This window comes from Pithys albifrons, chromosome 2 (genome assembly GCF_047495875.1).
Source record: "Pithys albifrons albifrons isolate INPA30051 chromosome 2, PitAlb_v1, whole genome shotgun sequence".
Taxonomy (NCBI): domain Eukaryota; kingdom Metazoa; phylum Chordata; class Aves; order Passeriformes; family Thamnophilidae; genus Pithys; species Pithys albifrons.
This window is the reverse complement of record NC_092459.1, coordinates 10,422,935-10,437,594: the sequence shown is the minus strand read 5'-3', so window position 1 is coordinate 10,437,594 and position 14,660 is coordinate 10,422,935. Positions and strand designations below refer to the sequence as shown.

The window sequence follows — 14,660 nt, the reverse complement described above, 5'->3', positions numbered from 1 at the left end:
TAGTTTTTGTCAGCAAAGTAAGTAGTAAGAGATTTCAAAAAGGAGATAAATAATGAAAGAAACAATCCTCTCTAATGAAGATACAGATATGCCCAACCTCTGCTTTCCATCTGTTCCTCACACAGTGAAAGTCAGTTTTGTGATCCATTAATGCTGCTACAATAATGTTACGGTTGACAAGTAATGGGGTGGAAAGAAAAACAGATAAATAAATCCGGATCTCCAACAGTAACCTCCCTCCCACTGTTCACATACACTGGCTGAAGTTACTCAGCACAAGGCACACTGCACCTAATGCTGTAACATGGAACAGCCTTTGCTCAGTCAGCCTCACTAGGAGAGCTGAGAACACAATTCAGTACATACAAAAAATTAGAACTGAGTCCTACTGGATATTTCCCACATTTTAAGAATTAGTAAGTAAATTATTTATCTGAAATGTACATAGAGAAATATTTTTCTTTTTATGTATACTGACTTGCATTCTGCTTTTTCACACCAGTCTTCTTCACGATGTTTCTGCTCATTCCAAGGAAGAATTTTCAATATCCCCTTCCTGTAACTGGTATAACAGAAAAGGGAAGCTTTACATAATTTTATTTCTTTTTAACTTGTTATGGCATTCACTAAATAGAATACGGAGCATACACAAATATTTCAGTGAATTCATAATTAGTGTATCATTCAATTACTGTATCAATTCTTTAAGATTTATTACTTCTTAATGCAACTTTACAAGTATGATTTTGCCTGTATATTATCCATGCAAACACATATTCTACCTAGACAACTAGAGATTCAATGAAGAACATTAATAAATTTACTTTCTTGCTGACCATACCTTAAACAAGGAGAAAAACCACTACATGCCCTCAGAACTTTTATCACTTCACACTAAGTATTCTGATTTCATATGCTGCCACTGAAATTAATAAAAACCTATGACCTTCACAGCTCAAAAAAAGAAAAAACACAATTGTTCAAATTTTAGCACAAATCCTTGTACTGAAACAAGATATAACCTGCTGTACTGATCTTCTCAATTAGGTTTAATGTGGTTTTATGACTACAAACTTCCACAGTGAAAATCTTCTATATACTGAGGTTGATAAAAAAGTAAAAAAGTCCCTTTAGGATGCAGATTAAGAACAGCATGGGCTATTACTAGAATTATTAGTTACAGCTTGCTACTGCAGGCTAACTGTTTAAATAGCATAAAACATGAAAAAAACATGTCAAGCTATGCAGAACATAAACTGAGGGAGAAGAGCCTTACAGGTTCTGACATTTATAGAAATAAGAAACAAACAATATGCAATGTAGAGAGGTTAGAGTTACAGCATACTGGAGCAATAAGATGTTTAAATTTCACACACATTTTCTCTTGACCCTAATAGTAAACAGCAATAGCAGTACTACATGGACAATCCCTATTTATAAACTAAAAACTGACAAAATCTTCTTCATTCCTTGTAAAGCAGCACTGTAACTTAGTAGCTTAGAAGGAAACAATTCCAACAAACAAATCAATTTTACAATATACTAGGAGTCAAACCAACAAACTAAAAATCAGTAACTCCATCTCATTTAGCAGCAGCCATTAAACTCACTGAAGAAGGAAGGCATGCCCACACCCACTGCCCTGCCCCGTACACACAGAATCGCACCCAGAACATTGGCCACTCTTTTTTCCCTTGTCTTGCATCAACAAATAATACCCTGTGTTTTATCACAGTACTTCTAACTGCCCAAATAACATATGCTGTAGAAATCCAGCAATAAAATGGCAGAGGCAGATTTGCAGCTTATATAAGTCAAACAAAAGGAGGGAAGAAGAGGGAAAACTACTAATTCCTGTGTCAAAGCAATAGCAACAGCTGTGTTCAATTCCAGTTCAGCTGGACAAAACTATACAGTTCTCTTTATAATTAGGCCCCATATAGCAGCATCACTGAAAAATAATTAATAAAGAAAATTCCAAATTAACATTTCTGGTATGAGGAATAAAGCGACTTTCTTATTTTTGAAAGATTCATCATCTCGAATTTTGGGGATTAGGGAGGCTGCTAGTTGTTTAAATCTTAAATAACATCATTTAGTAATAATTTAAAATATTAATGTTTAAAACTGAGTTAAAAAACTAAATTATTATGGCCACATTTCAAATGTCATCTATGAGGATGCTATTTTGGAAGGCCCATTCTATAGTGAAAAAGTCCTCTTTATCAGTTGAAATGTCAAATACTAGAAAAGCTAAAGTGTGACTAATGCTGTCTTCCAAGCTATAAAATCAAGACAGTAGAAGCAGGACTTTATGTTTCAATAAATAATGCACTCCTTTCCTGTGTTCCATTTAACACAAAAGGAAGCAGGATAAAATTTGCCCACTACAATTTGTTTTCTTAGCAAATTTTTTCCCACTCACTTCCCAATAGGCTTAAGAAGACATTTCAAGGCAAGATTGGTTGGTTGGCTGTTTTGTTGCAAGAAGCAAGGGGAACAAGGGAAAGATGGGGTAAAATTCCAAAGCAGAAACTAAAGCTGTAACAGTATGAAAATTATAGGGGGAAATACAGTTGCTACTCCCTGGATGGAATGTGGTCAGCATGCCCAATTTCCCACACACAATACGCACAATGTGTTCAGTGGGACTGAACACAGAGGGTGGAGCAGAGTGGAAACTCTGTGGCCGGGCTCTGTTTAAATCCTTGAAGAGGGAACTCAGTGGTACTTTTTAGCTGAAAAGCCACATAGTAGCTGAAAACCAAGGCAGAAAATGTCTTGCTGTTGAATCATCAGCCCTGGCAAAATCACTTTCCTTGGACTGACGCATATCCCCATCCCAAGGTTATCTCAGATTCTATACTGACGTCACCCAATGCCAGGGTACCTTCACTCCTCACCGAGTAAAATGTATGACTAGAGTCACTCAAGGTCCACTTAAAAAATAGTATTAAAGCAAGTTAAGAATGGGGAGAAGTTAGGGCTAACACTTCACATTTAGAAACCTTTCCAAATAACAGAAGTCATGAACTATATACAGATTCCTTTAAAAATAACTTCCCTAATGCCCCAGCCTTATAGTGTCAACTGAGTTGAAAGTTTACAGCTTAAAAAAGTAATTGTTGAGAAAGATCTCACTCAGTTCAAGTTCCCAGGCTTTGCTCACTGTGAAAGTTGCTTTGTTTCCCCCTTTCTCTGCACTTCCAAAATCCATCAGGTGACAAAGCAATGTGTAGTTCTGCCTCCCTCTGCCACTCTTACTCCACAGGGTACAATCGAAAAAAAAGTTGAGAAGTAGAGACAAGCAATGTGAATGACCAATGGCAACAAATGTATGACATCCATTTTGCAAAAGCCAGAGCAGATTGAAAAATCCTAGAAGAACGAACCAACATGCCAAAACTGATGCCAAGCTGCCAAGAGTGGCACCATTGCCCATTTTATCATTTCACTTTAAAAGGATATGGCATTTCACTGTTCATTGATGAGACTGGACTTTGCTTACAATAAACATCAGATACTGTTTTACACAATATACAGCTAAGCTGCTGACTGGTCTAAGCTGCATGGCATAGAAGATAAACCACCATGTAGCTGGGTTCAAAAATAGAATGAATTGCTGGAATAAAGTGTCATGAAAGTTTACTACTTCTAGAAAATATCTAGCTCAGGATATTTGAGCCATATATTATAGGTGCAGTGTTATTTCTCACTTTAGAAAGTTCAGGTAAATGTTGCAATGTGCTTACCTGCATCTATTTTTTCCTCTGACAACTGTTGTTGGCCATTTGCCTTCTGGCCAAGTCTACTAAGACCAATCTCAGTTTCAGCACAAGGTTTTGCAGGAATGAAACCTACAGCTGTGCAGGCATATCAATTCCAGAATTGCTAAAAGCATACTTCAAACGTTTCTAATAAAAGCTTATTAACAGACCTCACTGCAAAATACTAAAGGGGAAAAGATATTTCATTTCATGGCAAAAAATCGTCATGCAATGCAATCTTGACTGGAAAATGTTTACTCCATCCTTTTTCCCTTCTCACAGCAGAAAAAGTTAGAGTTAAAATATTTTAAGTCAGGTGTATGGATATGGGAAATACTTTTATAAGTATTTTCTGTTCTGGCTCCATTTGACATTTTGATAATATTCAGGTTCACCACTAGAATAAGTTGAGAGAGGAAATTTAGATTTTGAAACTCTCACCAAGACTCAAGCAGCACTCAGAAACCATTCTCTCTAAATGCTTAAAGAAAACACACACAAAAAAAAGACTACAAAATTTCTCATCCTAGTAGAAATTGGCAATTAGGGAAAGTCAGTCCTTACCTATTAATAGGTAAGTTTCTTGATGAGCTAAGATCACACATACAAAAAAACCCCAGTAGAAACCACAGCACTCAGAGCTGAACCCTGGTTTCATTCACCTTCTCAACAACACTAAAAAAATACGTAACTCCCTTCTGCCCCCACATGGCTGCGTCCAATTGTCCTTACTTTTTCTCCTCATTTTGAAGAGTTAAGAAAAACTCTTTCTATTTGCAATCAAATACAAGGACTGGAAAAAACCAGTCTCAACACAAGCAAACGATGAGGTCCCTGTACCCAAGTCCTTTATAAAAGCAAGTACTAGAATCCTGTATTTATCTCAGCATTTATCAGAAAGTTAGTTCTTAGCTATTATTTCTGTTTTCGTAGAGATTATTTTTTCCCTCTAATTTCCATTATCAGTAATTTCAGTGACTCATGCAGAAACAGAGAGCAACAAACACTCTGGAAAACTAGCTGTTAAAATAGAAGTAAGTCGGTTGAGAAAGATTTCAGGCAACAAAACACTAATGCAGCCTGAAACTCAAAAACATACATGCAGGTGGCACAGAGAATAGATACAGACATGAATACATATCTGAAAACAGGCAGAGTTCCCATTTTTCAACAATGTTTTTGTTTATAACTATACAACAAATCCAGCTCAAATGGGGACATCCGAACCTCCACATGAGCCCTGTACACAAGACATTGTTCTAACAGGGCTGAAATGGTGAATTCAGCATGCACAGGTAGCTCATCATACATACGACATATACTCAGTGCTACTCCATCCAGAATTCATTCTGTGCTTATGCTATACAACCTTGCAGGTTTGTTCTAGACACTGAAATCACAGAGAAGGCAGAGGTATGTGCAGGTTATGTCTGCATTACTATGCAGTGGGCACTCACTCAAAATACCAGACATGGGGTCAGATCATTGTAGTCACTGAAACAGGTGGTTTTCTTTTCCAACTAAAACAAACTATCAGCCGTGACACACCATAACTATAAGCAAATATTAACATGGCATTGAGGCTTTCTTTTTTTATTTTTTCCTGAGCCACTACTTCTCCCCCACCCTTTACCCTTCTCTCTTTTCAACAGTACAATAAATATGATTGGAGCCCAGTAAATTGACTGATTGTGGAAGTATTCAACTCTATTTCTTCAAAAAGAGATGACTTTTCCTGTATTGCTCTTTTCACTCTACTGTTTACACTGGCTTAGCAATTCTTCCCATTCTTTTCTCTGACAAAAGAAGTCCATACTATTGTAGGTTCTGTATCCTACCAACCGCATTTACTGAAACCTGCAGAATATTTTTCTTGCCAAGGACAGGCTTTCAAAAGAGGAAGGTCTAATTCAGTCTTAAGGTCAGATTCCAATTCTCTCCATTACCAACAGCAACTGTGTGGGGCTTTTTTCCTTTAAGTATTTAATACAACAGGCCTGTCTCCAAGACTGATCTAGTTGAAAACTTCTTTTTTTTTAATCTTTTCCTTTGTAAAACTCGTGCACATTGAATGCAAACACAATTTGTCCCAACACATTTATGAAACAGTATCTTTTTGGTGAAAGACACTGACATTTTTAAGAGTAGGTTTGGGGTATTTTAGACATAGATGAATCTTTACTTTTTCTTTTTTTTTAGTCACGTCTCATTGACTGAAAAATTGTGTTATAAACAAGTAATTCTACATTGGAAAGCTTGTGTGTTAAATACATAAATAAAATAAATAAAATATTCTTTCTTAATCTAATTTAGAAACTCTTTTGTCCAAAGTCTTTATCTTCTCAGACAGCAATGGGGAAATCAATGCCACTTTCTGTTGCTCTGCAATTCTTATGGCTCTGAAACAGTTTTGTTATGTCTCTATTATTCCATAACTGAGGATGAAATACAAGAAATGTATCCCAGATATAGTCTCAAACAGCTGCAATATGTACTGCATTGTTCATATTGCATAAAAATATTCTTTTCTATCATTATAGTAGCTGAATAGTGAATTAAAAAATACAGTTATAGAACTGATTACCTATATTTTTGGGTTACCAATACTTCAATATACTATGTGATACAAGTGCTTCATTTTCCAAGAGTATCCATAGGATGTGCCTAATTCATCAAGACTGGAGTACAGCTGCTGCCTAAAACAGAGTGCCAAAAACATCACACATTTTGGGAAAACTGATCTGCATAAACCACTGGAAAAGGTATCCCAGCTGCTTTTGGCTGCCACATTTAACTACCCTTCAGAATTCATGCTGTGCACAGTGCAGTGACAGGCCTTTTGAAGCAACTCTGCCACCAGAGGAGAAAGTTATAACTGTTTCACATAAGTAAATCAAGCTAAGTTTTAATGATGCAGTTAACATCATTAAAATTAGGGGAGAGGTTAACATCATTAGAATTTGGGGAGAGGGAAACTTTTTTTCCTCCTGAATACTTAGAACAAATAATCTAAACATCAGAAAAGCCAACTAACAGTACACAACTTCAGCTCAGAAGCTCAGTGTGGCTTTTTTTACCTGATGTATACAATTAAAATTTCGAGGCAGCAGCTTTCACAAAATCAAAATGGGCCATTTTAAAGACACAGCTGAACTCCAAGTAAGATCAAAGCTGTCTGCCACCAAATCGTGAAAAAACTACTTCAGAACTATACATTTATAAAGCACAACGACCGTTCCTGGGAGAAATTTTGTTATAAACCCTGTAAAAAGGCAACAAACAAATGAGGCAATGGCAGCAATACACTTCCATGAGAAGACTGGGAAAGGCAAGCCAGACTATGCAGATAAACGATACACATGGTAGATGAAGTCAGGACAAGTCAGACATTAAATAGCCAAAAATACCAAGAAAACCCTGTTAATGTTCTGTGGATATACAGCTGAAGGACAGCTCAGCTCCAACACAGCAGCTTCAGTGAAACTTTCCTCCTTTCTCCATGACAGTTTGTGTTCTCCACAGCTCCCTCATGGCTTCAAGTTCTCATTCTCCTCTTCAAAAACTCCTCAAGACTAACATCTATGGTACTTTTGCCAGCTCACTGTCTGCAGCAGCCTCCTGGCTGTTCCTGCTGTTTTCCCAGATCCCCACATAAGCAGTTTGCAGGAATCTTGTTCTTCCACTTCAAACCACTGCTTTAATTTTTACATGGACAAGAACCTTCACTGCTGCTAACACAAGTCAATCCAGACAGGAACACAAGAGTCACCACAACAAAGTAATTTTTTCCTCAATTTTTTTTTTTTACTTCATTGTAGAAGGTAAGATCTAATGGTTTAGTATTTTAGTTGGTTTGTTGTGGTATTCTTTACCAAATATATCCTCAAAATAATATTAATAACACTGATCCCTCTACCTCTGAACTGTTTTTTTCTTCCCCTTAGTGCAAAAAAAAACCACCAAAGACATGCATATAAAAGTTAAGCCCTTATTACTTTCACTGTAGCACTATAAAAATGAACTCAGACAAGAAACAGAACTTACCAGGTGATTAGTTCTTTTAACAGAACACTTCTGAACTACACTAAAAACAAAAGTAGTTCCACTTCTGAAGAAAAACTAATATAAAAAAATGGAGACTATATATTAAGAGAGTTCTGAAGACATTGAAACTGCAGTGCAACAGGCAGTAACTAAAAACCTAGTTCAGGACAAGATATAATGGAAAGGCAAAGCTAACCACTTATGAACTCTTAGTAGTATTTATTCATTTACAAATGAAAGTCAACTACACGGAAATTGTCAAGTTTTAAAAGCATCAGTAAGGTTTTAGAAGGCATTTCCATTTCCACCCCAGCTCATCAGGCAAATGGAGTTCATCCACAACTCTCCACTAAAAATGCACTTTATGTCACAACTGAAAACTAGTATTGGAGAAAGTTAAGAAGTAAAAACACAGCAACATATAAAAAGTTACTATCTTAGGGGGAAGATTTTTACTATGGCATAATGTGCAATATAGCAGACTTACAGCTGTTGAGGGAACTACACATTTGAAGTTCCAGACTTCTGTGAGTTGAAAATATGAGCAGTAATGTTACAATATAGCACTTAAATGTAGTAAAAACGGTAAGAAACTTAAAAGAAAAGGAAAAATACTCTGGGTACATATTTATAATGGCTGTAAAACAGTATTTTCCTAGATCTTATCTAAAAACCTGAGGGCAACAGTCTTAACTATACATTAAAAATACTGGCTATTAAAATAGGGATTAAAAAGAGCTACCATCTTATTTGACTACCTAAACTTTTACCACCTTCATTCTAATTGTCTTAACAGATGCAGTCTGCACTTGTGATGGATCTTTGAGAAGGAGCATGAATCCCAATGACTTAGAGACAGCAGAGGCTTAGGAGCCATCATTATAAAAGAAGCTGAGAAATAATATGCAAAGAATTAGGAAAACATTACAATTCCAATTCTGCAGAAACATTACTTAGTAATGTCTGCCTATCAAAATTCAAAGCCAACAGGCATTTTGAGCCACCAATGTCTCTCAGCATTTCAGATTCCTTCTCAGATCAGGGAACTGTTGAGCTTACCTAAACTGCAGTCCTTGGCAAGAGTTTCATGAACACCTACGTTGTCTACTTAGACATCACACACCTCCTCCTGAACTGTTCAGAGATTTAACCCCTAAAGATGATAAGCTACAAAACATGTGCCAAAAATGAGAAACAAAAGGATACCTGACACCTGAGACTTCTTACAAGCAGACACAGGAAAACAATACATGTGTATTTCCTAGTAACCTGGCACAGGAAAAAAAAACCCACCTGTTTTTGCCGATTTGTTTTGCCAACTCTTCCTTGACTGACAAGACCTCAAGATTTTTGTGACATTGGCCTTTATATGCCATCCTACTGTAAAAGATGTGTGAGTAAAAAGAAAAACTACTGTATGCCTACAGAACGCACTAGTCAAAACGAGCCTTTCTTTCAGCAGGTACATACAATGTACTACCTGCAGCTGAACTGGGGGATCCAGATAAAAGGAGATGGCAATTAAAACACAACCTTTACAAAAACATTTCTTATAGGTTAGGAAATTCTTAATATATAGCACTTGTACATGCATTTATTTGGTGGTGGTGTACAGCAAGCAGCTGTGTTTCAATGCTCTCGCCCTGGGAGAAGCTACAGGTGCTCACTTGCCCCACCTCACCTGTTCCATGCACAAACAAATAGCACCTGCCATACAATATCATGTTTTTCCTCAGCCAGATTCCTCTAGAGATGGAGGAACTAAGACAACATAGAGCACTGTGGTGAATTTTCATTTAGATAGGTGTCATATCAGAGAGCACAGCTGGGAACCAACCCTCTTATTGTTTAAAGTGTGCAATGTATACAGACATAATATGGTAAGTTCACAACAGTACTTCATCCTACACACACACCGGGCCATATATGAAGACCTGGAAAGACAACTCCACCATAATCTTTTTTACTGTCCTAGTTGAGCAGGAGGGACCAGTTGACACTGTGTGGGGGTGATCAAAGCTGTGTATTCTACCCCCTCTATTCATTCCCCAAGGACAATGGGCCATTAGCAGCAGCTGCCCAGGGAGTCATTATCACCTTCACACTCAGCCTAAGGGGGCAGAGCTGCTAATGGGCCATCAACAGTCCAACACCCCCTGGCTCCCAGAGTTAATCACCCATTGTGTGAGTCCCCGCCCAGGGGGAGGAACAGGGTGCTCCCTGAGGGTACATAAGTGGTGGGTAAGAAGACCTCAGGAACTTCTTGTCGGATCCAGAGGAGCAGCAGGACCTCGATAGGAGGAGATCCCCGCTCTCGCCCAGACCACAGCCCTCGCCTGCACCAACAGGTTTTTCATTTCCTTTTGTTCTGGACTTGGGGGAGCCACAGGGGTCTCAGCACAAGGGCAAACAAACCCCCTTGGGTTTGTGCCCCAGGACACTGGGCTATACTGCTGGGTTTATTGTGAGTTGAAAGCAATTTCCCTTTTGTGTCAGTGTATTTATTGTAATATTATTATTAAATTTTAGCTCTGACTTACAATCTCTCTCGTGGTGAGTTCATTTCCCCTGCTGGTTCGCCTTTAAACCAGCACATTTACTCAGTAAGAGGTCTGAGCTGTAGGAGGCCAACAGTAAAGGAATCAGCAAGGCACAAAGTGTGCTCTAAGCTAGGGCACTGGGGAAGGCTGTACTCTTAACACGGGCACTGTCATCAGTTGGTCTGTCCTAGTGGTCTCATCACATGCACCACACAGCAACCAAACAGCCCACTGATATCTCTTGGTACAGATGTGGTGACCATGCATTTTCAGAAAAACAAAGAGCTAGACATAACACAAAAGAATAGCGTTTCTGGCAACTGGAAGTAAAAAAACCCCTTCTGATATGCAGGATATACAATATTTCACAACTGCAACAGTGTGAAATTTCAAAAGGAAAACCAAGTTAAGTCCTTTCCTGACTCAAAATCCCTTACTAGATTTATCTAAAGTCAAAGTTCATTAGTTCATCTATCTCTTACTTGGGCTGAAAAGGCCATTATCATCATCTACAGCCACAAATTCCCTACTTACCTTCTAGTTATACCCTTTAATAACTGCTGCTGTATTCTTCACCCTCAATGCAACCAAAATTCTAAAACTATCCACACGAACTGCACAAACAAAAATCCCCTCAATAACTGAACTCCTACACTTCTATCTCCAGCCAGACTCCCCTCGGTGATAGGCCTCCTACCTGAATGATTCATCATCCAACAACTAACAAGAAATAACTACAACAGCAACAATCATCACCATACTCTTGACGCTCCTTGGACTGTTTTTCTACCTCCTCCTGGCATACTGTGCAATTACACTCCCACCAAACTCCACAAATCACATAAAACAATTACATACTAGCAAGTCAGTAGGCAGCTTAACTGCCACCTTTACCACCTTATCTCCCATATGCTTAATACTCTCCCCGGTAATCCTCAGTATCCCCTAGAAACTTAGGATCACCCAAACTGAAGGCCTTCAAAGCTTTAAATGAAACTTAAAAAACTTTTAGTTTATGCTAAGATCCCCAGGATATTAACCTATCAACCTGCATCTCCCAAATGCAACTCAGATGTTTTAATTAAGTTAGGACCTTGTCCAGGCAGATGGGCTTTGATCCCATAAATCTTTAGTTAACAGCTAAATGCCTCAGCCAACAGACTTCTGCCTACCAGACCCTGGTACACACTTAATGTACATCAATGAACTTGCAAATCAACATGAGCTTCACTACAGAGTCGATAAGAAGAGGAATCAAACCTCTATAAAGGACTACAGCTAACACTTCAACACAAACATCTTACCAGTGACTTTCATTAATTGATGGTTACTCTCAACCAACCATAAAGATGTTGCACCCTATAGCTAATTTCTGGCACATGAGTGGGCATGACTGGCACTGCCCTTAGCCTTCGCATCCGAGCAGATCTCAGAGAGCCAGAGCCTCTACACTGGGCATTATTCTGGCATTAGAATTATCAAAAATAACACAAACCCTAATGAACCCTAATGAAACATCCTTCTGAGTTTCTCCTCAACTTTGGGGTACTTGAATCCCCCAGCACACCATCTCAGCACTACAAAACTACTACACACCGGAGGAAAAAAAACCCAAAGGCCTCCCATTTAATCAACCTACTCTGACATAAAAAAAAATTAAGTCCTTATCCTGAGACTCCTGTAAGTACAAGCTGCATAAGCTAAAGAGACAGTAAGTGTTAAGGCTGCCAAAATTTCTTCTACCAGTTGAACACTGGAGTTTATACTTCTGTTTTTTCTTTGTTCAGAATTCTGTTAATTAGAGTACCTACAACCTTTTAATGTTATGTGGAAATGAATAAATTGTATCATAACCTTGTTCAATTAGTTAATTTATGGCAAATTATGTTTACATATTGTCTTCTAATAAAAAGAAAACTAGAGAGCACAGTCATTGAAACTAGATATCGTAACAATAATGACATATTTACAGAAGGTCAGTATTTCTATCATGCAAATAACCTCTTTAAAAAACAAATGCTAGAACTGAAAGGCCAATAAATTCACTGAAAATGACCAAGAACTTGAATTCTCTTCAATTCACATGAACTCATTCTGACTCACATGAAACAAGAACTGCCAGAAGCTGAAGCTATTTGAACTGGCAGGGGAGGGGAGATCCATCCCATTTATAAAAAAAAAGTTTATAAAGTAGAAAGAAAATTTTACATTGTACAACATAAGTCTGTTTCATTAATATATTATTGTCATTAATATATGTTTTCATCAGTGCATATTTAATTTTATTACATTAATAAAATAGTGGTTTAGGGAGTGCATTTAGCAGTATTATGTGAGCAAGCAGTTTTGTAACAGAGAACAGTTTTTGAAAAGGTTAGATCAAATATACGGTATATTTTTATATTTTTTTGAGTATATGAGATTTGTGCATGTAGGATTTGATCTCATTCTCATTTTGTAGTTGTCCAAGGGCAAACATTTCAGAGACACACAGTATTGTCCATTCTGCAATCTGGAAAAAAAAGTAAGTGTGAACTTGTATATACCTGATTCTAGCACTGGAAGTTCTGTCTGCTACAGGAATACAGATTCAAACTACATACTTCCATTTTTCAACAGCAGACAAAACTAAGTTCTTAACCCATAACTTCACATCTTTACTACTAGATCACTAGTGAAATGTTTTATTTTAGCTGTTATTTTGCCTCTTGGCACATAAGTCCATTTCAAAAAGAAACCAAACAATGACAACAACAACAAAAAACAAACCCCAAGAACAAACAACTCTTCAGAAAGGGGAGCCTACTTATGACAAGCAAAATATCACAACCAAATTTAAGATGACACTTCCTCCCTATTCCTCATATTATAAATCTTATCAAAAGAGAAAAACTGGAATACATTTTACCAATTTTATAAATGCTGCAATAATTTCTCTTCGTGGTCCTGTCACCTTAAGGAAAGGATAAAACAAGTGTTTTCATGCCTTAACTAATTGTGTTTCTAATACTACCATCACACAAAAGGGAAGCATCAGATATCATGAAATAAAGACTGTTTTGTCTCTTCAGAAAAGGCAAAACTAATAAGTATTATAAGCTAGGAAAAACATCAGGGGAATAACTTGATGAATTGAAAAACCCTATTCTACATGGAGAATTGCCCAAATGGGACCATCAAAACCTTGAAATGAAATGCTGGAAGACTACAAAAAGAAAAATTCTTTTAGTTACTCCAAAAACTTTCCCTCTGAAGTAAGGCTTCAAAGTCCTATTGAAACATTAAATAATGAAATCTGCCAACTATTTATGAGCACTGAACAATATGCTTCAAAACTAATTTCATAATTGAAGTGTCTGAAAGAAACATTCTAGAAGCAAAAAATATACAGAACATAATTATGATGTTCAACATTTTATGCTGAAATGAACCAGTAGGAAAAGTCTGGATTTAAAGCTTTTCATAATTCTACCTTACCAAGTTGAATAAGAATCAGTATCAAGAAGATTAATGATTCTGAAGTTCTGAAGATTCTGAAGACTGCCTAAGTATTAAATTATTTCTCAAAACAAATCCAGAAAAACATTATTTGCTTCCAGGGAGCTAAACACTTTTATTATTAATTTCTTAACACTGACTGTTACTGCAAATCAATTCAAGTCCTGTCCTGTCCTACACACATGAAAATCTAGGCAGTTTCAGGTCAGAAAAGTCCACGTTTCCTGCCATCCCATGATGGAGGAAAGAACATTTAAAATCTCTACCTCCCTGTTAATAACCAGAAGAGACCAAAAAGATCCATAAATGATACAAAGTAAAGCAGAAAATGAAGAGTGGTCAAGTACATTACCCTCAATTCCAGGTAATAAACAATAGCAGATTGCCACATATGGAAATTAATTTATGTTTTAACCTAAAAATCAACCTTCTTTTAGTTAATATCCATTGATGTATCCTTACCGAGCTTCAGGTAACAACAAAGCATATTCATGTGGCGAAGTAGTCTCTGGAAAATTGGAGAGAATTGCCTGTCTGTGTGGCAGTAAAGCTGATCCATGGAAAGTAAACAAAATTTCCAGGGCTCTGACATTGCTTTCCTAAAGAACAAATCAGTAAGTTGCAAAACAAGTATAAGACTAATTTAGACTAAAAATGAGCAAGAAATGTAAAGTTAGGTCATGCAACCAAGATTTAATTTTTACATTTTCTTTAGCAACAAAGAAAGTAAGCTCAAGGTCACAGCATGTACTTATTTAAAATGAAATACACGCCCACCTCTTAAATTCCTATTGAAATTAAACTAAGTTCA

The 14,660-nt window shown here is 37.1% G+C and overlaps 1 protein-coding gene across 2 annotated transcripts in view; it reads right to left on the bottom strand.

Annotated features, from left to right (window-relative positions):
* The window catches only part of NBAS (NBAS subunit of NRZ tethering complex), a 176,624-nt gene that overhangs the window by 131,790 nt on the left and 30,174 nt on the right, over positions 1-14,660 (bottom strand). For both annotated transcript variants that reach the window (XM_071548327.1, XM_071548328.1), the window contains exons 21-22: positions 14,312-14,448; positions 479-562 (exon numbers count right to left, since the gene is read on the bottom strand). In XM_071548327.1, the coding sequence (XP_071404428.1) occupies positions 479-562; positions 14,312-14,448 (221 nt within the window). The remainder of the gene's footprint in view (positions 1-478; positions 563-14,311; positions 14,449-14,660) is intronic.